The sequence below is a fragment of the Lathamus discolor genome, chromosome 3 (assembly GCF_037157495.1).
Source record: "Lathamus discolor isolate bLatDis1 chromosome 3, bLatDis1.hap1, whole genome shotgun sequence".
Classification (NCBI taxonomy): domain Eukaryota; kingdom Metazoa; phylum Chordata; class Aves; order Psittaciformes; family Psittacidae; genus Lathamus; species Lathamus discolor.
Window position 1 is genome coordinate 53,884,206 of NC_088886.1, and position 27,707 is coordinate 53,911,912.

The 27,707-nt window shown below is 36.0% G+C and overlaps 1 protein-coding gene across 4 annotated transcripts in view; it reads right to left on the bottom strand.

Annotated features, from left to right (window-relative positions):
• The window catches only part of CAMSAP2 (calmodulin regulated spectrin associated protein family member 2), an 87,377-nt gene that overhangs the window by 13,760 nt on the left and 45,910 nt on the right, over window positions 1-27,707 (bottom strand). For 2 of the 4 annotated variants that reach the window (XM_065675241.1, XM_065675242.1), the window contains exons 5-11: window positions 24,418-24,450; window positions 20,152-20,293; window positions 16,834-16,973; window positions 6,372-6,465; window positions 5,225-5,318; window positions 1,481-1,551; window positions 935-1,004 (exon numbers count right to left, since the gene is read on the bottom strand). In XM_065675241.1, coding sequence (XP_065531313.1) covers window positions 935-1,004; window positions 1,481-1,551; window positions 5,225-5,318; window positions 6,372-6,465; window positions 16,834-16,973; window positions 20,152-20,293; window positions 24,418-24,450 — 644 coding nt within the window. The remainder of the gene's footprint in view (window positions 1-934; window positions 1,005-1,480; window positions 1,552-5,224; window positions 5,319-6,371; window positions 6,466-16,833; window positions 16,974-20,151; window positions 20,294-24,417; window positions 24,451-27,707) is intronic. The other 2 variants (XM_065675244.1, XM_065675245.1) reach the window with 1 other exon arrangement.

Sequence of the window (27,707 nt, forward strand, 5' to 3'; positions counted from 1 at the left end):
ACTCACGATTATTACTACTACTACTACTATTGAAACATTCATATTTGGGTTTAAAATTACTTTAAGACTGTAGTATTAAAGGCACTGTTAGGTATACTATATTTGCCTGTCTTCAAATACAATATAATAATTATACATATATTTGATAAATATAATAAAAATGCACATAAAAATGGAATATAACAACATTTTCTTCAGAGACAGACAATGCTTCTTATAACTTTGGAATAAATTCTGGGCATTTTAGGAAGATAGGGATTACCACAGCAGATGAGAAGGAGGTTGTGAAAAGATGCAATTTACACTTACTGAATAACCCATCACTTATAACTCTTACCACTTTAACTTTGGTTTACACCTGACAGATTATTTATGACCAGCCTAAAACCCAAAACATTCAACTTGATTGTTATTATTATTCACAAAATAATACAAGCCCTAAGCTTGTATTTACTGAGCTCATTAGGGATGATACTCTTACTACTCTTAGCTGATTGCAATTAGTAAATGTGAACATATTTACTGCCAATAATTCAAATACCTGATGCAAACAATTCAAGTATGTTGTGGCTGCCCCATCCCTGCAGTATTCAAGGTCAGGTTGGACAGGGCTTTGAGCAACCTGGTCTAGCGGAAGGTGTTGCTGCCATGGCAGGGGGTTTGAAATAGATGAGCTTTAAGGTCCCTTCTAACCCAAACCATTCTATGATCTCATCTATACCTCAGTTCAGCATAAAAACTAGATGGTTTATTTCTGATATTTGTTTCCTGTTACTGAGTTCTTAATCCGTGATACATTTTCTGCTTCTGCAAGTCACTTACAAGAACTCTTATTAGGGGATTCTGAAAATCCAGACTACTATGGAGCATTTATTACTATTTATGACAAATAAATAATATCTTTTTAACCAACTCGTACAGTAAGACTACTTACCTTTTTTCTTTGGGCCATGTCCCTACATACCCATCTACATAAGACATTGATGTGGACCTTCTGATGATTCCTAAGTGAAATTAAAATAGAACCCAAAGTAACTGCTATGAAAAATGATTTTAACATCACCTTCTGTTACTTTAACAAATTAGTTTGCTTCACTACTTAGAACACTGCAATGACATAAAAGTGTTTCTATATTGAGATTACAAGTAGAACAACTCAGTCAATTTCATTCTGAATATATATTATACCCCTCATTTTTCAAAGAATTGACTACTAAAATATACTACAAATACTTGTTGTAAGCCATGTTCTACAAAATCAAAACAGAAGTGAAATTAAAAAAATCATGCACAACAGGTATGAACACAAACCTCCCATTCAAACATTTTAGATTACAGAACTCATTCATTAGCCTCTCTTGTGAAGCTTTCCCAGTAATTTCTGCATAAATAATGTTTGAATAAACATAAGCAAGATAGCAATTAACTCAGAAGACAACACCTTGTCTCACTGCCTCTTCCACCCATTTTAAATTGTTACCTGGAACAGATGAATGAGGCTGCTGGGGTGTATGCAGTTGGTGAGATGGTGTGTAAGTTGGACTTTCCAGTCTATAAAGCAAGAAACATTAACTTAGAAGTAATGCATCAAAAGCCACATTACAAAAGGACAACCAGAATTCATATCCTGGACAACCAGACTTCATGTCCTGGACCAACACAAAACCAGATATATTTTTCGTGACAAGAAAGAAAGAGAGGTATAATTCCCTCATGGAAATATTAATTTATTCACTTAAAAGAGAACACTGTAATTACTTTTAACTGGACCTACTGTAGATAGATCAAGAAGTCAAAAAGGTGTTTCTCCTACACAAGCAGCTACAGAGTCCCATAGTTTTGTTAACATTGTGTCTCTCCATTTATTCCATGTGAATGTCATTATTAGGAGATTCTTATTTTTAGGTTTTATTTTAGCAAAAACCCAAACATAAACATGATAAAAACGAGCCAGTTCCTGCTGACCTCAGAACTAAGTATCAGATGCAGGTATTATAATATACTTTTCATGCACCTCCCTTTTAATTTGCTTAGTCTGAAAATCCTGCTTAGTGTCTGGACTGCAATATGCAGTAGAAGTGGATAAAGGATATTTTGTAACAGACATGACATTATAAATACAAACAATATATTCATTACTGAACCACTAATTACAAAGATTTCCTCTGTTTCTACTTACAACAGACACTTTTTTTTGCTTCATAGAGAAGGTCTGTAATAGACTGTGTTAATCCTGAATACGATTAACATGATTTCATGTTTCGATGAAGGTGCTTCAAGAACAAAGACACATGCATAAAGATGCATGCATTTGTATGTAAAACACTTTTAAAGAAGCCAGACTTCACAAACACACTGGATTAAATTCTTTCATGTTTTCAGTTTTGTTCACAGAGTTGAAGAACACACTCCTTAAGTCCCTTTTTTAATCAGTAATTTTCAAACTATTTGTTTACTGCTTTTATATACATTGTGCTGTAGGAATGTTTCTAAATATCTGTGGGAAGGATATTCACATCAATTTAAGAAAAATACACTTGTCTGAGAATTACAAAAGCACCTTTCATAAGTATATGTTAAATTACTCAAAATAGGTTCTTATAAATTCCTCAGTTTTTTGTGTTAATAACACCACACACTAGCTACATGACCTATCTTTTAAATGGTGTTTGAGATGTCTGTGGAGGTTTCAAAATCACAGATATATCTCTAAGTTATATTTGAAGAAAGGCGTGCTTTCAAAATTTCATCCATCAGCCTCTGAAAATTTACTACCACAAAGAAAATCTATACACTTCATTTTCTCTCAAGACATGACTGATCTTGGCACCATGACTATGGTTCCATGGCAACGTCAGACATCCTAACTACTCGCAGCCACAGTCCCACTCCCTCCTCTGCGCTGGATCTGGATCTCCACCCAATCCTCTGAGTCATTTCAACGAGCTAAACCAGCAGAAAAACACTCACTTTTTCCAGCAGAGTTAGTTTTTTCCTTTGTGAACTGAAATGACAGTTTCAGACACTCAAGGGGGCAGGAATGTACAATTGGGACAAGGAGAAAGGCCAGCACCTGCAGGGAACAGGATCCTATAGGGAACCTGCAGCCTGTGTGTTAGATTCCTATCATCCGAGATAACTTCTCAGGCACCTCCTTTGTCCTACAGTGCAGTGAAGTATCATCAAGCTGGGTGAAGTACACTGGTTTATAAGGAAAGATACAGCTCTTTATATTACTCACGTCTTGCTCTTCTAATACTCCAACACAAAACCATACCCATCGCTTCTAAAGATACTAAAACAGTGCTGTAATGAGCTAGTACAATATGCAGAACACCACCCATAAGGGGTTCACCAATGGTTTTTACTGTATCTCAGGAAACATGAGCAATATGACAAAACATGTTGGTGGTGACTTACAGACTTGATAGTTAAATTTGGAATGGTAATGGCACTAGGAAACATAAAGGGTTTTGTAAGTGTTTATGATTTGAATTCAGATGCTTATTGTAAAACTTCCAATCAGTCCTTTTCAGTTTAGAGGCCAAAGACCATCTGCACAGACAAAATGTACACATTTAGAGAAAAGGTAAATTTAGTTGGATGAAGAAGGTATTATGTTACTGGCAGAATTTGTAAGAGCAAGGATAAGCACATAGTTACTGGCTTCAGCTGTAGGGTTTTTTATGGTCAAGATTACAGACAGACTTCTCTTGTGTTGTCCAGTATTCATCAACGAACTTTATTTACATTTAAAAGAAATCTTCTCCACAGTTCTCTACAGCACAAGTAAGGCACAAAACTCTTCAGTTTATTTTGGCTTAAAGTGTTAACTGGCACATGATTTCCTGTCTTCATAGAACTTCTGAAAGATAAGCCACTCAAGTTTTGTTCACGAAGGGCTCTAAAAGGGGGACATCAGGTTGAAAGCCAGATACAAACAGTTATTTTTACTGCAAACCTTTCTTTGTTCTGTATGACAGTCACAGTTACAAGCCCTTTGTCAGACTGTATGCAGTGTCTCTGCAATTTGCAAACTGCCTTGGGAGCCCCTGTTGCAAAAGACACATTTCAAACTGTTTCTTACTCTTCTGGCTTTCCAGCTCTGTTTATAATTCAAAGGCTTTTTTTATCATGTCAAAGAAAGATTAAAAAGAAGGCCTAATGTGCAATTTCTGCCCCTTATCATAGGATTGTTTAGGTTGGAAAAGTCCTTTAAGATCGAGTCCAACCATTAACCTGGCACTGCCAAGTCCACCACTACACCTAAACACCGCATCTACACATCTTTTAAATACCTCTAGGGATGGTGACTCCACCACTTCCCTGGGCAGCCTGTCCCAATGCTTGACAGCCCTTTTGGTGAAGAAATGTCCCCTAGTATCCAATCTAAACTTCTCCTGGAGCAATTTGAGGCCATTTCCTCTTGTCCTATAGCTTGATATTTGGGAAAGGGACTGATCCCCACCTCATTACAACATCCTTTCAGATAGTTGCAGAGAGCAATAAGGCCTCATTTGAGAAATGAATTAAAAGTGTGATCAGCTACAGAACACAAGAAAAACATGATGTTTCTACATTGCTTCCAAATCTGTAATAGTAATACTAAAAATAATGTTTCACATATACTTATAAAAAATACAAATAATGCAAAACATTTAATAAAGCAGTTAGCTTTCCATTTTTGACGCTTACAACACTTGCGAAGTCTATCGTAGCATAAGTGTCTATTTTTTCCTTTTATATGGTACTTAAGTAATGTTATCAGACCAAACTAAACTCATCACTCGCTGGTTTTCTTGCCATTATCTGTTCACTTTCTTCAGTTTTGGGAAATTTGCTGTGAATTGCAGAAAAACACTTCTTTCACAGCAGACTTTGTCAGCAGCCCCACATGGAACTGAGGAGAAGGAGGCCGTGTGACATGTGCTGAATGGTACGAGATGTTTTGAGAAGTGGCAAAACAACAGCACGCTGTCCAAGTAGCAAATATGAACTGTAACGAACGAACATGTAGCCTGCCATGCAACAGGGCAGTACAGGAGACAGCTGAACTATAGCACCTTCCACAAAATTCTACAGATTGCTTATTAATTCAACCCCTGAGCACTGCAAAAAGGCAACAAAACTGAATAAAAACCTGTGGGATTTATGTGATTTGTGTGGTTTTTGCATGATTCTGAATAGAAAAGATAAGATTGTGAAATAGTACTAGTGACATTACCTGGCTACAAAGTCAGAACCAGATGGGCCATCCACATAATTTCTTCTGTTAGCATTCAAGCTGTGAGCAGAAGCTACATCTTTTGCAGGTTCAGCTGCCAGAAAGAACAAAGCTCAAGTGATTATAGTTCAGTATTCAGTTAAAATACGTAGTAGAAAACCTGTCTGAAATAAACTGAAGTAATGATTTCCGAAGATTTAAGACTTGTCATTGGTTCAATCATTTAGATTAAAAACCAGTCACTTCCTTTCAGCTCTATCTCCTCCCAAGTTCCCATATTGGCATTATTTAAGGGAATGGAGAATGACAAAAATGACTAGAAAAGGAAAGGGAAGATAGAGAAAAAAACTGAAAAAGAGCAACAAAATTAAAAACAAGCAATCTTTTTAGAAACAATAAATATGCTGCTTCTGGAAGAAATTTTTCTGATAATTTTTTTTCCCCAAAACTCTTAGACTGACTTTTCAGCTAGAAAATAGTATTTTGGTCATATCCTAAATTAGTTAGCAATACTTAGAAGACTTAGATCTCTATGTGCTATAAAGCATATAAATTAAAAAAGGTATAAAAATCACATAATGAAAATCTCTTCCTAGCTCTTGGAGACACAGTCCCAGCCCTGCTGTATGAATGCTTAAGGTACCATGACTCTGGACTCATTAGCAGATGTGAAGATCTAACCTAGAGGCGGATTTTTAAATTTGAGAATTTACTGATGGAAGACTGTGCCTTTGTACCGAGGTACAAATGCATTTTTAAATTAACTATCTGTCTAGTTTCCCCAGATTTATATTCCTTTCTCTTGGTACCTTTTCCTCAGCAATAAATTCTGTTCTTGGCTCCTTATTATGTCTGTAATCCCTGTATAAGCATAAATGGATTCCAGGCTTGTTTAGGTCAGGAAAATTTGCAAGTGATTATACCACAACAATTTATATGAGTTTTTGGTAATAGATAACAAAACCTAATTATGATTTATGAGATGAGATGAAGATTAACACAAAGAAAGAGTACTCTGCTCTTTCTTTAAGGGGGTTGTACATTGCCAAATCCTGTTAACTAAAATACTCACTGTATTTGTGAACACAATGGCAATCTGTTCACATACATACAAAACCCATGGATTTTAAAATCAATCCTTAATTACCTTGAGGATGCGCAACAACACGAGGCTGTACAAATGATGGCTTCACCACTTCAAACCACCAGAACAATTCTGCCATGAACACCATGTAGTTGCTCTACCAATTAAACAGAAAGAGAGAAATTCATATTAAAACACAATCCTGCAAATAAATAGACTAAGCAGCATTCTGGATATGCCTCTGCATTTCATCCAGTTTAGAGTCTCTTCGCTACTGATTTCTTAGAAAATGAGGTCACTAAGTCCAATCTGCAGCACCAACTATCTAATACACATAACTCGACCAGATTTTAACTGGTTGAGTTGAAGTGTTTTATAATAAGCATATGATCAGGCCTGATGTCTTGCAGGGCAGAGAGTACAGAATGGTTGGAAAAAGATGCTGTCAAATATATTATCCATTTCCATAAAAAAAAGAGTAGTGAAAAGCCCATTGCTTTGAAAGGCCAGGAATTAAATTTTCAGAGCTTTTTATCATGAAAAACTGCGGTTGCCCTTAGTTTCAGTGTAGGAATTTTGAATCTGATTTAGGCTTTTGTGTCAAGTATGTGCTTTTTGCCACGTTTGTAAAAGATTTACCCAAATTTACAAGTCTTTAATGCAAAACAGCATTTAACAGTACCAGCAGCAGCATTTGTTCAATGCAGGTCAGAAGAAGGTTTTAGCTCCAAAGATTTATGCACACTTAAAATTTTGTGGATGTATCTTCCTACTGTATTTTACACAGCTATGAACCACAAGTATGGGAGACACCAGATTTAAATCTGGGAAGAAAAGGCATAAAGGAAGAAACAACTGGGGACATGAACTGCAACAAGAATAATCAAGAGAGGAAAACCAGGCAGAAGGAGAAGTTTCTGCTGCAAGAGTATGTAATAAGGAGTAAAATAAGTCCAGAAGGCTTGTTGACTGGCAGCTGAAGCATTCAGAGGCCAAATGATCACAGTCCTAAGGTGCTGCATCCATATGGTTCAGTGCTACTGCCTATCTAGAGTATCAACTGAATAAGATCAGCAAGCAACCAGGCCTGAGCTGGCTCAAGCAGGTGCACAGACTTGACTTGTCAGTTTTACAAAGTCTGAAAATAATACAAGAAAAGAATACAAACGTCTCCTTAAGCATTAAATTGAGAAACCATAATTAAACAACTCTGTAAAAACAGTTTGTTTAAAACTGAATGAAGAGTTTCAAATGGTAGCAATGTCTCTTCTGGGTTTTGTGGCAAAAAAGAAATCAGAGCTGCCTTAGAAAAATGTGAACAATTACCTAATTTCTTTCTTTTTAAACAAAGATAAGGAAAAATCTACCTATAAATAAAGGATATTAGTTGAGTACATAACATTTGCTGGTATGGGACAGAATTCTTAAACCTCTTTACGATAAAACCTGTGGCTTACCCTGGTCTTCTCTACTTGCTCTGGCTTCTGCCATTGCTGAACTGTTGTGGGAAAATAGTACAGAGTGCCTGAGCGATGTTTGCTTTGAGCAAGAACAGTTGTAATTTTGGTTTTGGTTTTATTTTCTTTTTAGAACAGATTTGGCTTCCACATTTTCTGTATGAGTCAAGATGATCTTCAGCATAGACTTTGCTATTACAGATGTTAATAGAGCAATGCTTATACATACAAAACATTCTCATAGCAGAGCATGGGATATTTTCCTAATTTCCAGCCCTTTGTTAGCAATAAGACCTTCAACTTGTCTCCAAGAAAATCTTCCTGCAGATTAAGAATTGCATTTGGGCTCCTTAAATAAATGCATAGAATCTTTTAAAATTAGTTTAAACTTACAAATAGTTTACTCATTCAATTTCACAGAACAGAAAATGTGTTGCAAAGAGACCAATCCTTTTTTTCTGAAGGATTTTAGAAGAACGAGGGCTATTAAATATCAGATATCAAGCTACAGATTTGTAAGACTGTAGTAAATGTTTTAGCTGACAGTTCTTTAACAAAAATCAGACAAATTCTGAGAAAGTAAAGCCAGTGGCACACAGTTTCTATGTTAACTTTTTCTCTGGCCAACAAAAAATTTTCTGGTTGATTGAGGCATATATGGCTGCAAAGTCTAAGCCTTCTGCTGTCAATTCACCAGAGAAAAATCTAAGCAGAAAGGTGAAGCTTTTTGTGATGCATTAGGAAAAAGAAGAAAACTGCTTTGTATGTGGTGATGGACACATTAACTTTCCATTCCATAACTACATAAATAGGCAAGTTTGCTCATATTCAATGTTCAACCCTATATTCGAGCACACCTGGTGTGTGCCCACAAAGGATGTACTCAAATTAAAGATTGTATTGAGACTGTGTGAGACTTCCATTTCAGACTTCTTTTGACAGCTTCCTTACATTTTCAGTCTCTAAAATGTCAAATTCCATTGTCACTGTAACTTTATTGCCTTAAAAATGAATACTCAAATCTTGGCAGTGTGAGCAAATGCATGCCAAAATTATGAATAAAATGCTATTTTATTTCAGAAATACACCACAGGCATAGGGCTATGAACAAATTTTTTCTTTCCTTTTTTAAATAAAAAAAATCACAACAGAAATATTTAATAGTAAATACGATAACCTCAAATCTGGATCAGTAAATAGGCAAATTTTATTTTCAATATCTGACACTTTGATTCAGATTTATTTTCTGAATAATTCTAATGTAGATAAATCTTTACTCCAGCAAAGGGTTACTCTTAAACTGAAAGCTGCTCAGACTCTTTAGTACATGGTGAGGGGATCAACCAGATGTTGCCATAGTTATTACATATAAGCTATAAATAGACTAGGAAAAACCCTGTCTCTGCTTATACAGCATAGAATAACTGAATGAAGGAAAGTTCATAGCAAAATCTTTTCCACTCATTTCATCAGGAAGCAATTTGCGTAAAGAAAATAAAACCAGATGCACTTCTCAGTCAAAATATGATTTTTAATAGTATTTTTGAGTATTATAATTTCTACAATTTCTTTTAGCATTTCTTGCTTGCCTCTCCTCAAACTTCTAACTGGATTTTTTTTAACATAAAAAAAAAAATTATAAAATGTTCTAATCATAGCTTGTCCCCATCTGAAATAATACAGGTTTTAGCACTGCAATTCTTATGTTTATGTTGAAATGCTGCCTTTAATAGTGTGACTGTTCTATGACAGACTCAGACATTCCTTCTGAGATTATCTTCTACACAGTCTTGAGCTACTGCAGGACAGCTTGTTCTGCCAAAAATCACCTAAGCACTGTTTACTAAAGTAAAAAATGAAACTGCTGGTTGCATAGCAGCTTAGAACTGAGGTTACTCTAGATGTTTGATGGTGAAACATCATGATGGAAACTGCATTTTCTCAAAGGTTATTATTAGTCAGAAAGGGACGTTGATCATGGTGATCAAAGGGGAAGACTGATGATCAGCAGCTTAATCTTTTGGAAAAGCTAACTGTGTGTCTGTAGCAGTCCTGCTATCCAGGGCCAGAAAGAACGTAGGTATTATTTCCACAGATTTTGCCTTGATTACGCTAACAGAACTTCTAAAGGCTAATCATGATTATCACATGCATAAATACACAAAAATACTCAGAAGTGTAACATTATTTTCATAGTAGTAAGAAAAACCCTAAGCTCTGAACAGTTCAGACAGGCTCAAAATCACTTAACAGCAGATGGCAGACTTGCAGCTTTATAGGTGCTTTATTTGCTAACCATCCTGATTTAATTTTTCCGATTTGATATGTGCAGACTGTTCATGGGATGTATGCAGTCAGCTGTACTACTGCTTACATTTTATGTATTCCATCTTCTGGTGCTGTGCAATAAAAATCCTTCTGCTTAACTGGTTACCAAATTTTGGAAGACTATCATTTGGAAAACAAAACAAAACTACCTCCCATATTTTCAGTATAAAATCTAAAGTCATTACTTGCTTCTGTAACAAAGAAATATCAGCTAGCTTGCTTTGTAAAATTTTATACAAAAAAAGATAAGTTTTTTTAATACAGCTATTACTCTTCCATAATTTTAAAATAATGATTAATTTTTAAACCAAATGAGCTAACAGAAACAGTACTTCCAATCTTGCCACTTAAATAATTTTTATCCCTTCTAATATTTATAGGTTCTAGATCTGCATATTTATAGATTAGTAACTACAACATTTATACAAATGATACAAATAATTTCTAATCGGGCTTGAAACCACTAGAATTAAATGCAAAAGCACCCATAGATACTTGTAGAAATTTTCTCAAAATGAACATAAATATATATACATTGTAAAATTTCCATCACAACGCACATTAAAATCTCAGTTTAGTAGTCCAGGAAAGTAAGTTACATCAAATGCAAATCCATAGTTTCTATGTTATGGAACTGCCAACATAAATGGCATCAAGACTCAAGGAAACTGGCATGCTTTCAAACTATCCTGACAAAGCCTTATTACAGCTCTCTGTATGATCCCTGCACTACCAGTTTACCATATCTCCTGCCACGGGTTAATAATGCCACAGCAACTCAAGTTGAAAATTCCCGTATATCTTGTTTCAGACCAGAACAAAGAAGTGGGAAAACTGGTTGATTAACATAGGTGAAAGCAAACCATGCTGCTTCTCTTTAAATAATGAGTCAGGAACATTTGGTCCCTCTCAGGAGAGACATATCCTCTTACAGAACTGTTCCCTGGTTGAATCTTCCTCTTCATTCCTGATCCTGAATCCTTTTGAACCAGACAGATGGGAATCAAATCATGACTCCCACCCTGCATACCTAACCGCCTCACCAAACACAGCCAGCTGCTCTCCCAGGTCCTTAAGGAATACATATGCACACTCACAGGGACTTCAACTGTAAATGCAAGCTTGGGTTAGCAGCCTGATTGCAGTGGCTTTTTTCATTGAGATTGGAGGGAAAGCGACATGTGTGGTTATAGTTTAGCACTTTATCTATATGATGAATCATATAAAAACTGAACAGTTTTTCCTATCTCAGAGGACATGATGCTGATTCTATTTTCTACTTATGTCATCTGTGAAGTCACCATCAACATTACATCACGAAGTGCAAGTATTCAAAAATTTTCAGCATAAAACAATGCTTTAGATATTATATTCTCCTGTGCAATTCAGCAGTGGGGGAGCAAAAAAAGGAAAAAGGAAGTTCAGGAACTAGCCTCTCCATCTTTGACAGCACATGTTTGTCCTGTCTGCTCTGGTTAGTAACATATTGCAAAAATAAGGTACCTATTCCATGTGCTTAGCTGTAGTTCTGCACAATTTAGAGTCTGGCTCACATTTAGGTCAGAGGAACACCCTTCACAGACAAGAAACAGCGATCATCTCACAGACTTGCTTCATTTCACACTCAGAAAGCTTTCTTTCTGAACAAATGTACCTTCTGCATGAAACAGCAGCCAAAGAGAGGAAGCATCTATCCTGTTACAAGATTTTATGCAAGTACATACCTAAAGAGACAAGTGAACATCTTGTGGGAGTTTCTAGACACATTTCCAAATGTCACTGGTGCGCCAGGATGGCCCCCTGCTTCTGGGAGGCCACTGGGTTTGACCCTAGCCTAGTAAAAATTATTGACAGTGTGAACTGTGCGAGCAAGTGAATGCATTGTTTGAATAGCTCTCTTATTAATAATGAATTCATTCTATTGATAATAGCCCTAAAATTACTAAAAAGTGTTCTAATATTAGTTGTGATCTGTGTCTCATCCTGACTCAATCTTGTGTCAGTAAAAAGACAATGTACAGTATGGGTAGATTAAATGAGTAACTCAAGTTTAAGATCACTATTTAAAAAAAACCAAACCAAAACAAAATCCCCAAACCCACTTTTGAAGGCTCAGCTAAAGAAACACTTATAAAACACAATTTAACTGTGCGTCAATTGATTCAATGCCAAGTTCCTATGTGTGCTCTCAAATCATGGCAAACATCAAATAGCTCAACCTGTCAGTATCCTCTTTGAATGATAACCTCACAAATCACTTTCTAGACTGAGTTCTTAGATCTGAAATCTATGGTCCTACTGGAATAAACTAGTGGAGAATGATCTAAAAATATGAAAAGTTTAACCAAATACAACCAAAGATGTGTTTTTCCTCTTATAGAAATACTTCCAACGTGCATCTCCTGACAAATGGAACATAGAATCATAGAATAGTTAGGGTTGGAAAGGACCTCAAGATCATCTAGTTCCAACCCCCCTGCCATGGGCAGGACACCTCACACTAAACCATCCCACACAAGGCTTCATCCAACCTGGCCTTGAACACTGCCAGGGATGGAGCACTCACAACCTCCCTGGGCAACTGATTCCAGTGTCTCACCACCCTAACAGGAAAGAATTTCCTCCTTATATTCAATCTAAACTTCCCTTGCTTAAGTTTTAACCCGTTACCCCTTGTCCTGTCACTACAGTCCCTGACGAAGAGTCCCTCCCCAGCATCCCTATAGGCCCCCTTCAGGTACTGGAAGGCTGCTATGTCTCCACGCAGCCTTCTCTTCTCCAGGCTGAACAGCCCCAGCTTCCTCAGCCTATCTTCATATGGGAGGTGCTCCAGTCCCCTGATCATCCTCGTGGCCCTCCTCTGGACTTGTTCCAACAGTTCCATGTCCTTTCTATGTTGAGGACACCAGAACTGCACACAATACTCCAGGTGAGGTCTCACAAGAGCAGAGTAGAGGGGCAGGATCACCTCCTTCGACCTGCTGGTCACGCTCCTTTTGATGCAGCCCAGGATACGGTTGGCTTTCTGGGCTGCAAATGCACACTGAAGCCGGCTTATGTTCATTTTCTCATCGACCAGCACCCCCAAGTCCTTCTCTGCAGGGCTGCTCTGAATCTCTTCTGTGCCCAGTCTGTAGCTGTGCCTGGGATTGCTCCGACCCAGGTGTAGGACCTTGCCCTTGTCCTGGTTGAACTTCATAAGGTTGGCATCAGCCCACCTCTAAAGCGTGTCAAGGTCCCTCTGGATGGCATCCCTTCCCTCCAGCGTATCAACCGGACCACACAGCTCGGTGTCATCGGCAAACTTGCTGAGGGTGCACTCAATCCCACTGTGCATGTCAGTGATGAAGATGTTGAACAAGACCGGTCCCAACACCGATCCCTGAGGGACACCACTCGTTACTGGTTTCCACCCGGACATCGAGCCATTGACCACAACTCTTTGTGTGCAGCCGTCCAGCCAGTTCTTTATCCACCGAGTGGTCCATCCATCAAATTGATATCTCTCCAATTTAGAGAGAAGGATGTCGTGTGGGACAGTGTCAAACGCTTTGCACAAGTCTGGGTAGATGACATCAACTGCTTTACCCTGATGGACTTTCTTCTTTCTCTTCAGGGACCACACATGTCCATTACAACATCCTTTCAGGAATTACAGATTCCAGAAGACCTTTATTCAAAGCAGAAATGCTAAATACTACTATACTGCAATGCTAATAAACAGTTGGGCCAAAATAGTAAAGTAGTCTTAACCGTTCTGCAGGGTGGTTTGCGATTCCTGTGATAGCACTTCATGAAAGTTCTTCTATTTCTACAAACTTGTTCTTTGGATTGGCTGAACATGTGTGTCAAGACATAATAAAACAGCTCTTTCAGTTCTATACAATTTCCTATACATAGAACAAGATATATAAAAAGAGAAAAATCCCATCTTCTTAAAAGAGAAGGGAAGATGGAGGATCAGGTCAAAAAAGCAATCTGCACAACTGAGGAGAGATCCTAGATTTTCTATTCTTTCCTCTTGTTAAGTATGCAGAGAGGATTCAGAAAACAATGTGATTATTTTTATGTAATCTTTCTTGACTTGTGTTTGCTTGTCTCAAAGGCAAACAACCAGGAACCAGTACGGTCCCTTGGTGGTGCCTCCAGCATCCATGGAATGTATTCAAATATTTTTTCTTGAACCTTAGTAGCTCTGCCTTAGTAAACATCTTACGAAGAACTTCACTAATGTATTTTTCTCAGAGGAGGAGAAATGGGCAAGTGAGAAGGCAGAAAACTTACTTTCTGTTTCCTTTGATTACGACACATTAAAGCTGTCTAGAAATCCAGACAAAGCCTATTTCTTCTCTGTGCTGAAGCAGAATTAAGCAACCAGTTTCATCTGCTGCAAAATCTGAGAGCCTATATTAAAGACTCTGGATGCTTAAACGAAGTTTTAAATTAACCTTTGTTTCTGCGCATTTTGATGTGAAAGCCAAAAGTAGGCACAGTCACCTTGGTCAAGTCCTGCACTAAATTTCTGTATCTTGTAGTATCTACAACCCACCTTGATTTAATGTAACTGGACAGTGAAGTGTGCCAAGTGAAGAATGTAAGGTATGCACTTTCTGCTTGATCGCTTTAAGAGAAAGAGGCTCTGCTCCCTTCCTTCTCGAGGACTAGCATCAAGTCAGGACACCCAGTGTAATTTCTACGACCACACAAGGCACAGCACTGTAATTTGAAAAACTCAACTGTACTTTTTTTCTCTTGATGCTTTTCCCAGTTACGTTGTTCTTTTTATCTTTCTGTCACCACTATGACACATAGCAGACTTCTAAACGAAAGCATAGTGCCACCTACTGTGCTTATGGGTCACTCTGAAAACAAATATACATTTTTGATGAACAAAGTCACCTGAAATAAAGACCAATGCTTCTACAAATCCTAAAACTTGGCATCATATGTGTTTTGTAGATGGAGAAAAAGGTGACAGCTACTAACCAGTTTAATTCAATGTGTAATACTTAAAATTTAAAATGCAAGTTTTTTCAAAGTGACAAAATTCTTTGGAGAATATGTACATTTATTAAAACTTATGCTAGTCAGATGCACTGGAAAACTAAGAAAGAGCTCCTTTAACTATGAGTTTATTTGGAAAGCAAATTAATTCTCAACACTGGAAAAACAGAGTTTAGCACTAGCCAAAGTTTACGTGCCAAGCTTCAGAAGAAAATCTTGGCAGCCTTTTTTTTAGCATTTACATCTAAATAAGTAACCGCACCACAGCAACTTGTAAAAACATGATGACAAAAGGGCTTTCTCAATTCCAGAAATACTCTAAAATATTTGAAAAAAACTCTAAACCCCCTCTAAAAACAGTGCTCAGAAACAGCAAAATTACTAAGTCAAACCATTACTATAAAAATGGTATTATTGTCACAAATGAAACTGAGGAATAATGAATTCCATTTATTCCATGTATCTGTAATCAGATAGAAACAATCAAAATGCAGTGGAGTCTTACTCAAGATCACTGAATATGGTTGTAGGACCATATGCTGGGAAACTACAAACAAGAGGCTGCAATATAGCAGACATTTTATAAGGATGTAGGTAATCACTGAAATTAAAAAAACACCAAAAGCTGATTGAAAGCTGTCACCAGGCAACTTTGTATACACAATATAAACCAGCAATAGCTAAGCAGTCTAGACTTAAGTCTTACTGCCCTTACTCGCACTGTCAGCTCATTACTTACTTGAAAAGGATTGGGTTCAACCCTACAGGAGACAAAGCTGTATTCAAACTCTGGCCTCTGTGGCTCTGCTTCTGAAATAGCTATAAAAGCATTGAAATGGGCCAGATATCACGAAACCAGTTACATCCCATCTGCAATGGATAGGACTCCTCCATAAAAATAATATTTCATTCCCTAAAGGCAGGCCAACAAGAATCTTAAGCAAACAAAGGTTGTTTTATATAGAAGAAAGTCTTATAGAAACACAAGACTGAAAAATTAAAGTTACAATTAGGCAACAAATAATTTGATTACGCCTTGTCCTTTCACACAGGCTTAAAAATGACAGAATAAGCAAAATCATGGTGTTACCCCCCCCCCCCTTTCTAAAGCAGTGAAATCTTAGAATGACTGAAAACACTTAATTGCTTATTCAAACAACTGTAGTTCTTGGGATCGTGTTCCTGCTGTGTTCCAGGCATAAAGCCATTCGATATTATAATGAAATTAACTCAGAAGTTTACATTTTCAGAAAAGTGAAAAAGCGGCTTCAAGATTTAAAACCATACAGTTATTCTGTATGCAGAAATGAGTAAGAAGCGTGAGTAATAATTCCGTAAACAATTCTTAAATATTCTGTCCTTTTGTTAAAGCTAATAAATTTAAACTAATGCAGATCACTATTTCATGTTAACAGATATACCACAGATTACATTTTTTAGCTAAAAATGAAATTATAAGAAAAGAGAAAAAATGTGAAATAGTTTCACAAAAATCAAAGGTTTTATAAATACTGTCACAATTGCTTTTTAAAAAATATTTCAGAACTACTATAACAATGTAACTGCCAAACAAAACTGCAAGTTTTACCTGCTACTGGAATTTGCATGTTGCATGCAATGTCACGCTTTTTCATACAGCAGAAGACCAAAAAAGACTAAATATATCATTAGCAAAACAGTGCTGTGGACACTGCTTGCTGTTTTACGTATCTATTTATTGGGCTTTTTTTTTTTACCTTTATTGAAGAAGCTGCATAGAGCATATCCTCAAGACTGAAATGGCAGCACTGGTTAAGGTATTCCTGGCAAAATTCTTGAATCAACTGTAGATTATACAGACTGTCAGCCAAAGACATAGTCTCTTTCAAACAAATATCTAAAACAGAAGAACAGAAGCAAAGATTAGATATAGGTACAGATTTGCAAAAACTGCTTTTTACTTTGCTGGATTCTTGAGCATTTTCTGGATAAATTCAGACCTCCTGCCCCCATGGATTTTATTTTTCTATTTCAGAAACTTAAGAAATGATGACTCTGTATTTTATCTTTGCAGTACTATATTTCTAGATGTTTTTCTAAGCATTAACTTTTTTACCCACTATTAACAAGTTGTTGTGGGGCTTTTTTCCTGTTTTGCCTTTTGTGAAAATGGGAGTTATACTCTAACTTCTATTCCCATATAATGGAAACCCATGTTTGATCACAAAATAAATTTTTTTCAATTAGCTTTCCTATACAGCAACAGCAGTAGGAAATGTACTGTTTTTCACAAAGTTCTCCATACATCCTTGTTCTCTGTCTTTGCATATAGACCTAAGAGTACAATTTAGTGCTATTAATCCCAAACCTTCCCCCAAAAAAAACACTATTTGATTTTGTGTATTTAGATGTTTGATATGAGATTACACAAGGATCATGAATTATCACCCTTTGTTTTAAAGTGCCACTTAAAGACACGGAAGTGGTAGCAATGAACAGACTAGTGAAGCTATAAAGTAGTATCTGAATACTATTTTTGCCCAGCTAACCTCCTCCTGTTCTCTTTTAATAACTGCTTCTTGGAAAATTCAGTAGCTATAATTTCCTAGAAAAAAAAAGACAGTCTTTGAAAAAAGGACAGAAGAAAATTACTGTACTTCCAGAGCATGCTTCAGATTTTATTCCTAAAGCAACAGTGTATGACAGAACTCCACTTAAGTTTTAAACTGTTTAGGATAAAAGGTTTCTTCAGACTAGGAACCTACTTTGATGCTATCAGGATAAGGATTCTCATCCTGAGGATATCGGACATATTCCATCATCACAACCCCACAGATGATGATCAATAGAAAAAGAAAATAAAAGTTTGACTAAACTAACAGAACGGGATTAGGTTTAGTAATAATAAATGTGATGGCATGCATTTCGATCTAGCAAATTCTAATGTGATTCACTGGTTGCAAGTGATACAGAGTAGGAAGATACCATGTATTAGCCAATGTAAAGATGTTTATGAGCTTTCAGCATCATGCAGCTATGAAAACCAGCAAATACGATGTTAAAATTTAGCAGAGGATCTATTTCTAGAAGTGACAAAGAAGCACTGTATGAAGTAGTATTTAGATGCCAGTCTAGATTTCTGTGTACAATTATGACCATCCATATTCAAGGAAGACAAACTGAAACTGGACTAGGTGCAGAGAAAGACTACTGAGGATAAAAACGAGAATGGAAATCCACCTCAGAAGGGGAAACTAAAGAGGCTTGGTTCAGTAGCCAGGGCAAAACAAGGTAGAGATCAGATTAGAAGCTATTGAAGCCAAAAGGCACTGCTGAAAGAACAACAAAGGCAGGTAGACAGGCTACAAGCACATTTGGGTAGGAAACCAGAGTAAGATTTAAAACCTTGTCAAAAAACATGGAGCTCTGCAACAGTGGGTAAGAAAAGTACAGATTTTAAAGAGCTAGACAACTTTAAAGTAGAACATTATAAACATGATAAATTCATGAAAGTGATTATATAATTTCATACAATAGCCAATTTCTTGACACACTGACATAGCAAGTCCTTTCTAATCCTGTATTCCTTGAAGGAAACCTAGATTTGAAAGTTAAATAAAGTCTTGATGAGAAGAAACACTCTATTTCAGACTACAAAGAACTCCAGATTTGTATTTTTTCTTTTTTGTTAATGCATTTTTAAGCATTTTTGCATATGCATTTTTGTTACCTGCCTTCCTCAGTTCCAACACAGAACCAAATCTCAGTGAAATTTAACATGCATCAAAAATTGTGCTATTTAAATACAGGAAAAATGGGCAAAGTCTTTTTGAAAAGCTGCTAGTCACTTCAGAGTACCTTTGAATTTACTTCTGAGACAATGACAGGCACATTAAAATATCTTTAGGGAAGATGTTGTCAGGACACCTAACAACAATATTAACACTAAAGTTCCAAAGACAACACATGCCTTGTCTGTTTAAAGTCAGATGCTGGAGCAATCCATTGGTAAGTATGTATGTGGTCATGCAAGGTATACAAGATCTTTCGGACTGTCCATATTTTCAGCTATGCTAAAATAGTAAGAAGGAATTAGGTGTTAGCCTTATTCAACATTATCCAAGTTCTAATTCTTGCCTAATCACATACAACAGTGTGTATTTGACTACAACATTTATGTAAATTGGAAGTTACATTTTTCAAAATTCACTAGCCTAAGAAGAATGGTGAAGGCATACATCTTGGCATCTTTCACCTTTGACGCCTATTGCGCTGCAAACTCCCTATAAAGTCGTTGTGTATATGAATTCCAATTTGAGTCCTTAGCAAGCTTTATACTCTTGTTCGTATTCCTGGATTTCTCAGGATGCTTCTTTCTAAGTGTTCCCACGACATCAAAGGCATTATGGATAGAACAGAGGAAGAAAATGATGGGTGTTAGCTGACAAGATGTTTTATAACTACATGAGGCTCTCAGTTGCCAAGATATGACTTTAACCAGGCCACTGAGCACAAGAACAAGATGAAGCTGCTTATTACCACAGACAACTGTTGTTATACAACAGTACAACACCAATACATACTAGACTGCATGTTTTTGTTTACTTTATAAATTATATAGTTAACTATCAGGTGAACTAAAAGCCCCAAACGGAGAGCAACTATCTGCTATACACTGCAACTATGCTGGGCTTGACTAACTCATTTTCCATCTTTTAAATCTGTAACTTCTCAGATACACAAGAAAGCTTATGCAGCTTCAAAAATAAAAGTTTTCCAGGTGGTTTTAAGATTCAGAGCACAAAGGCAAATATGCTGTCATAGTCAGATTCTATAATATAACCTACTATGTTTATATTAGTGTGATAACATAAGCACAACATGGAAGGACACCTCGGTTGCTTTTATTTAAATGTAAAAATAAATGGGTACAAAGGTAATATTAAATAAAACCACACTCAAATTTTGCCTCTTGTGTATCACATTTAAGCACCTTTTTTCACATAATTATCAAACACAGACATTTAAACTTTCATGGACATAATTTTACAAGCATAGAGACACATTAGACATACCCTCTAGTTTAACAATATCTGGACAGTAGAAGTGAATCAGCGCTGCTAGAGCACAACCATCTGTGCCATCTTTCAGTAGATTCTCCACCAATGGAATGCAGGGCAGCTGTTTAAGCAATGTCTGCTCCTTCCTGTAACGAGCCTACAATACAGAATGAAGAAATTCAGAGAGACAAAGACCCTGAAACATATGAAGAAACATTTATACTGTAGGTTTTATACCCTGTTAGTGGAAAAGCAGTATTCGAACAACTGAATATTCTGTGTTAAAACCCTTTAAACTATTCATGTTAGGCCCCCTTGTAAATGGCAGAAATAATACCTAAAATGAAAGGAACCTACTATGCTAATATTGAGCCTCTCCTTCAAAACTACCAAATTTTGATGATCTCTGTATAGCATGCTGAACTAAATAATATTTTAAACGTTATGTAACATTCAATACTCATTGGTATACAATCAGAAATGATCTGTGTGAGACACAGTGAGACAAATCCTTAGCTGGTGTAACTTCAGTTTACTGGCGAGTCAAATGACTCTGTGAACTTAACACACCTAAGAATCTTGTCCTAATTTCATTCATACGACAAATTCAGAAACTAGGTAATCTGCATTTGATCAACTCTATTTTTATTACTGGCATTTGCACTAAAAGTAGTCATAGAGACTCATTAATGGTCAAGTGCTATGACCATGTAGTGGCCCATTATAAAATGAAAGCATTTTGGAAACAACTTGGTGTATAAAGAGATCATTAGTTCAGGATACCAAGATAGCATTTATCTGCAGTGAATGTATTTTTCAAGGGTTTCTTTTTTTTGGAGGGGGGAGAAGGAGGCTTACTTAAAAAAGATATGCATCTCTCTTACTTTTTCACTTCTTCCTGGGAAAACAAATGGAGGTGGAAGAAAGTGATACAGATTTTAATTGGTTAATATAATTTCCTAAGATTTATTTTTAAAACAGTACTGAAGGATTACTGTTGCTTTCATATCACAGATGCCAAGAGGATGCCAGGAGTATTTCTAAGTTAATTGTACACTATTTTCATTCATCTACACATAATAAACTGGAAGGTTTTGTGCAGGGACTCTGAAAAATCTTCATGGACATTACTTTTCCCAGCAAAGCTGAAGCTAACAGTCCCTATCTCCTGCTCTCCAGCTTTTAGCTATGCTGGAGCAATTGCTGATGGGGCTGCCTGCAAGACCATTGATGAAGCTACAACATCTCTCTTCTCCTTTGTTTCAGCTGTGAATGAGTGAGCAGGGCTGGAGGTTTTATAGGTGAGAATTGTTTAAGCTAACTTTGCTGGTGAAAAGTCTGTGGAACTACAGACTAACCCTGAAGGCTGTACTTATTGTCACTGGATTTCTGTCAAGAATCACATGCGATTATCTCTAGTGCATGTCAGTGTCCTCTAACTGGCCCAAAAGTATGAGTCTAACCTGGCAGCAGCAGACACACCAGTTCTAGAAAAATAAACGGCTTGTATTTGGCCCACAGAACTTAACCCAATTAAAACAAAATAAAATAAAATAAAAAAAAAAAAAAAAAAACAAAAACCCAACCCTGAGAGTTAGTCTTTAATTCATACTTGTCACGTCCTGGTGCTTGCGTGTCAAGTATACTGTGTAAATATGAAAATGCCATTTTTGCATGCTATGGGAAATATTCACTAACACCAAACAAAATCATGTTAATGTTTCATGCATTATTAATATTCCTTTCTCCACATTAGTAATACTCCCTACTTTTTCTAATGAAATTGACCAATTTTCCTTGCAGTGAAAGTTTGTTCTTTTTCACCCTATGCCAATCCAATGCCCCCACTGTAAGTTTCAAATACCAACCTAATATACCCAAGTACTTCCTCCTCAAAATGACTAAAATTAAGTCTGGGAAATATTACATCATAAAAGATACAGATGGACCCAAACCATGCTCCAACAAGCCCCGTGTAATTTATATTATTTTGAATAGTATCTGTTTATTGGAGTATTCAAAAATATTAAAAATGGATAATACAGTGGGGTTTGTACACTAAATCCTGTGAAAAAGTCTACTGCCACTTTAACGATGCTTTCGCTGGCCTTATGAACAGTGCCTGCAGATGCTGGAAACTGTGTCATATCATTAAAGTGATATGGTCTAAAGACCTAGAAAGAGAACTTAATTCATTGTAGAGGGTATGCCAGGCACATTACTTCAAGAAAAATAGACTTATATAACCTGACATGCTATGCTCATTAGGGTGTAACAGGCATCGTGTTTCAATTTGTTTTAAAAGATAAAAGTAGTTATACTGAAAAATAAGAGACAGTGGTAATTGCACTGCATTTTAAATAAACTTCTTCTTGAAGAAACTCTTCTCATCAGTTCTAATGTTTGCTACTAAATATGGATGCAATAAGGCAAAAGATGAACCTCTACATTTATTATAAAGCTCTAGTGCTAATTGCAATATAAATGCTAACACAGGCATCTTGTTTCTGAGATCCTAAGCCACCCTGATTTAACATCTTTGAGCTTATTTCACTTAAAACAAGTTTAGGTATAGTTGAGACACTTGGATATGAACAAGGTCAGTAAAAGACGAACCAGCAGCACACCAACTACTCTGTCATAAGCACTCATGTATTCCGAGTTAATCATTAATAATGAATGCTCTTATCCACTTACCATATAGTAGATAACATGTTATAAATTTACTTCTCAGAGTAGGTTTTCAGCTGCCTGTATGCTCAGGAATATCTCACTACGAAACACTTGCTCTACTTAAAAAGAAGAGATCAGAAGCCTGGTTGAACTGTTAGAGTAGCTTGAGCCACTGTCTTTCTACTATATTATCAGTAGCACTCGCATTTCAACTGTATCTCTACTAAACTAACAAGCTCAAAGTAACATAAACATCACTACTTGAAATTGTTTATGTACAACTGGCAGGCAAACTGGAGTTAGCTTTTCAGCAGATGAAATACCTTCTATTTGGCATCATTTTTATGCAGCGGAAGAGAATCATTAGTAAACTAACACTTTAGGCAAAAATAGAACAAAAACATATTCTGAAACTGCTTTGAAGTAGCACCTTATTTTGTAGGAATAAGACAAAAAAATGTGCTTAAAATTGTGATCAGACAGTCATTTTTTTGTTTTGGGTGTTTTCTTTTCCATTATTATCTCCTTTTAATTATGCTATCTTAACTAAAAAAAAAAAAAAAAAAAAAAAGTAATTCAGGGACTATACTGTGAAGAGCAGTGTATTTGTGTGTCAGAACTGTAATAGCACTACAGAGAAATTGCCCACACAGCATAAACTGTTATGAATTGGAATACTGATCAGTCTGCTGAAGGCAGTACTCTTAAACTGGTTTTCCAGACACTAAATAATTTCTGTTACCTACACACAACTGCCTTTTTATTTGTAATTCTTTTTGAGGCGTATGAACAATCTTTTACCAGTTATGACAACAAATACCTGAAGGATTGCTAGGCCAGTTATTTGGGGATCCTTTAAGATAGATCAATATTAGTTCTTTGGAATTTAGACCAGAAGTATGCAATTCTGTATATACCTAAGCAGCTGACTACTTTGTTCCCAGCCAAACCTGTTAAACAGTCTGAATGCTTTCAGAGGTGAACTGTATGATGAGTAAAGTAACTCAAGGTGACACAGCACAGTGAACACAAACTTTATTATTGTTGCAAACCTTAACAGTTACTTTTTATCACTTTTAGTATAGTCTCACTAAAAGTACACTTTGTGTTGGGATAGATTAAGAGTAGTCTTGAATCAGATGATAAATAAGGCAATTCTAGAGAAATGGTGTGATGGTTGCATATTGTTAAATCAGAAAATTTTGGATTCCATGTAGCATAAACAATCAAAAACTATTTCTGCAAGTCTCTTACAATAGACAGTCAGTATCAAACAGCATATGCCTACTGAAAGCTGATGAAAAAGTAGTTTGCAAAAAACTTCATTGTTTGACGTTAGTTAATAACAGGTAGCACTGCCTTATACAAACCCATGAAGAACTTGAGTGCCTGAAAAGTAATTCCTTACCCAGAGTCACATCTTATATTTATTTTGCACAGATTACCTTGCAAAATAAGCTCCTGAATTATGCACACCTTTGTAGAACAATCTCTTATAAAATTATCTTGTAGAGACAAATGAAATGAATGACTAGACCAGCATGACATGGACAAAGCCATTCCCAAAATAAGCTATTTGATCAAAGTGAAGCAGTTGGGCAAACTTACAGGAACCAGTTTCCAAAACCATTTGGTAGGAGACTTCAGAGGAAGCAGTAGAAAAAAGAATAAAAGCAAAAAGCAAAAAAAAAAAAAGGAACATTTTATCAGATTTCATAAATTAATTTTACAAAGCAATTTTTTTAACATTCTCAGTTTTATATAATAGTGAATTTTAATTTAACAGTAAGCATTAGTGCACTGTAGCCTCAGCGTATTGATCTAATTAGCAGAAATAACACTGGAGAACTGTCTGCAGTCTTTATAGATGAACAGTATAATTTTCCCACATGAACAGGCAAGACTGTCAGATGAATGCCATTTTACTTAATATTTTCACCCAGCTAATTGTACCCTATATATGCAATCTGACTGAAGAATTCATTTGAGACTGTAAGTCATGATATCACAAGTATCAAAATGAACTCCAACAGCACATACAGGAAAGCAGGGAAGCTAAAGCAATGGAAAAAAAGATACAAACACACTGTAGTATACAGTACAACCAATTGCAGTGAAATTTGCATTATTACTTCAAGCCAAACAGTTGTTTATAACACTCAACAGTATTTTTTAAGAAGGCATATGACAGTTTTTAGAACAAGAAGAGGTGCAGGCAGTTATATTTTTGCAATGACAAATCACATTAGCATCAGCTGCATGATGTGTAATGAGCTGAAATGCAGATGGGGTTTTGGCTACTGGTAGAGAAATTATCAGAATGGATATATAAAAATCTGAACTCAAAAGTGATAAAAAATTTTAAATTAAAGTTTTGCAAATACAAAGTTTTACCTAAAAGCTTAATCCTAACCCAATGAAGTCAATGATTTTTTCTGTAACTCTATACACTAGTCTGGCACAATACTTTTACTATTAAGAAAAAAACATCATGTAACAGTATTATAAATACACATAGAAAACTTCAACACTGTTGATTTAATTGCGGGAATAAAAAAAAATTACTAACGTGTTGAAAAGCAATTCTTTTTGGGTTTTTCTTAAGAGAAATACTTTCTGGAAATGGTAAACAAATTTTTTAGTATGGAAAAAACTGCTATAGAAGCTTATTATTTTCCATAGTTGTCAAAATACTGGGCTTCTATAAGCCCTTTAAAGTAACCGTAGCAATGAACCAAGATTTTATGTAAAAAAGCAATTGTACACAAAAGGGTGTGCATGTGTGCATAGTAACATGACTATTCTCAACATTCTCCTCCATTCAACTAGATTGTTACAGTGGAAAACCCCAGAGCCACTTAGAATGAACTACAAAATGAATGTTCATGTATAGCCCTAGACATTTACCCAATCTTTCACCAGTTTCTTGTCGCCTTACTGAAATATACTCCATGTATGGACAAGTACATGAATTTGAAAACAAGCTGTCTTAACTCTCAAATGCCATCAGGAATTCTAAAACATATCATAAAGCAAGGTTTTATATAAATTGGGTGAGATCAGACCTGGGCTGCCTATTGTTCCCTGACAGAAGAATTCTTTGATTTATCAAGGTGAAGTGTATTTCATACCAGGACTCAAAAGGTCTGTCAATACCTATGTAATGGTAGGCTGAAGAACTATTCTTTGAAGAAACCCACATATTTGTTTCAATTCCAGAGAATAGCTCTCTGTAGCAGTACAAACTGAACTCAAAACTAGCAATTAAATACGTATTTTTACTTGCCACTTGGCTGAAACTATGGTGGAGATGACTATGAATATGCTTCAAGAGGCTGAAAGACTTAAGATAATGAAGTTTAAATTCAAACATACTGTAAGATTTATAAATACGTGCTTTGTAAATTCACTTGGAAAGAGATAAAGAAAAGCCGAAATCTTTTGGACAACATAAAGGGGATTCAACAGCTGCTGAACAGGCACTTTATGTCAACAGGAATAACTTTTTTCCCCTGGAACTTTTTAAAAAATTAGATACAATAAAACAGATCAAAGAATCCTGACTGACTTCTCAAAAAAACAAAAACAAAAACCCAGGCGATAAAAACGTGAAAAACCTAAACACAGAGCCCCCCAAAAGCCAACCAAAACCCACCCCCAAAGCAACAACAAAAACAACCCACAAAAGAATAAACAGTACCTCAGGTTGAGGGCTTACAGTTTTACAAGATTGTTTAATCCCCCTAATAAAAAGTTTTAAGTATGACTATTATAAATTTAGCTCAGTATAAATTCATTCTATGATGCCAAAAAGTGGTAGTCCTGCCCTTCATTAAACACTTGTTTATGCTGTCTTCCTTGCGCCATCATTTGTGTTCATGCAGCTGTGCATTAGTTGCATTAATTGGATCAAGCTGATCCTGCTGCAAACTTTTCTTTTTGACAGGTTAGCTTTTGCTAGCAGCGTGGATTTATGACACATTGAATTGGAAGTAGAACTATAGAGTTAGTGTTTTACCTTCACACAAGAAGTTGCACTGTTTAAACTGTTAAAAAAACCTAACAACCCACATTTAAGGAATCCATGTCTTTGGATGAGTACTCTTATATTTGTTTCTCTCACAGGATTCGTGCAGATTTGGCTTAAATCTTTTAAAACTGATTCAGTCTAAATCACAAAAGCAGATGGAAAAGTTACAGGTTTTTGAAAAAGCTTCATCTACATTAGGAATCAGTAGTTTAACCAGTGCAACCATACATTCACGGCATATTACTCAAGGGAAGCCCGAAAACCAGAATCTATTCACTACAAAACTTGAAATCCTAATTCTGAAAGAAGATGCAGAGACACTACCAGAGAAAGATGAGGTTACCACAAATCACCGGCTGATCAAGATCCACAGAGGACTACCTGGAACTAAAAATCATACATACTCCTTCCTCTCTTATCTTCTACAGAAAGCTAGTGGCAGAAGAAAGTGAAAGAAAACAAAAGAACATCTCATAATCCATTAATACTGGTTTTATCTATCCAGAAATAGAAAATAGGTGAATCTTATCAGTTTTGTCATCTATTAGTATGTGTAAATAATGTTTACAATTTATAGAAATGTAGAGATTTTATATTTATTGCAAAAAAGATAGTAAAGCATTAATTTGGCATGCTTGAGGATTATGCTGAAATTATTTTTCACAACCGATAAACTGACAAATTTATGCCAGTAGGAAACCATAACATAATTAAAAGTTCACATATTAACTTTTGGTCACCTTTTAGGTATGCAACTTTGCTGTTTCTTGGCCAGAAACTAAAACGAAAGAAAAGCTTTCCCTAATGACTAGAATGACCCATTCTCCCCATGTTTGTTTGGCTGTGTCTGTAAACCAGAATAAGAGAC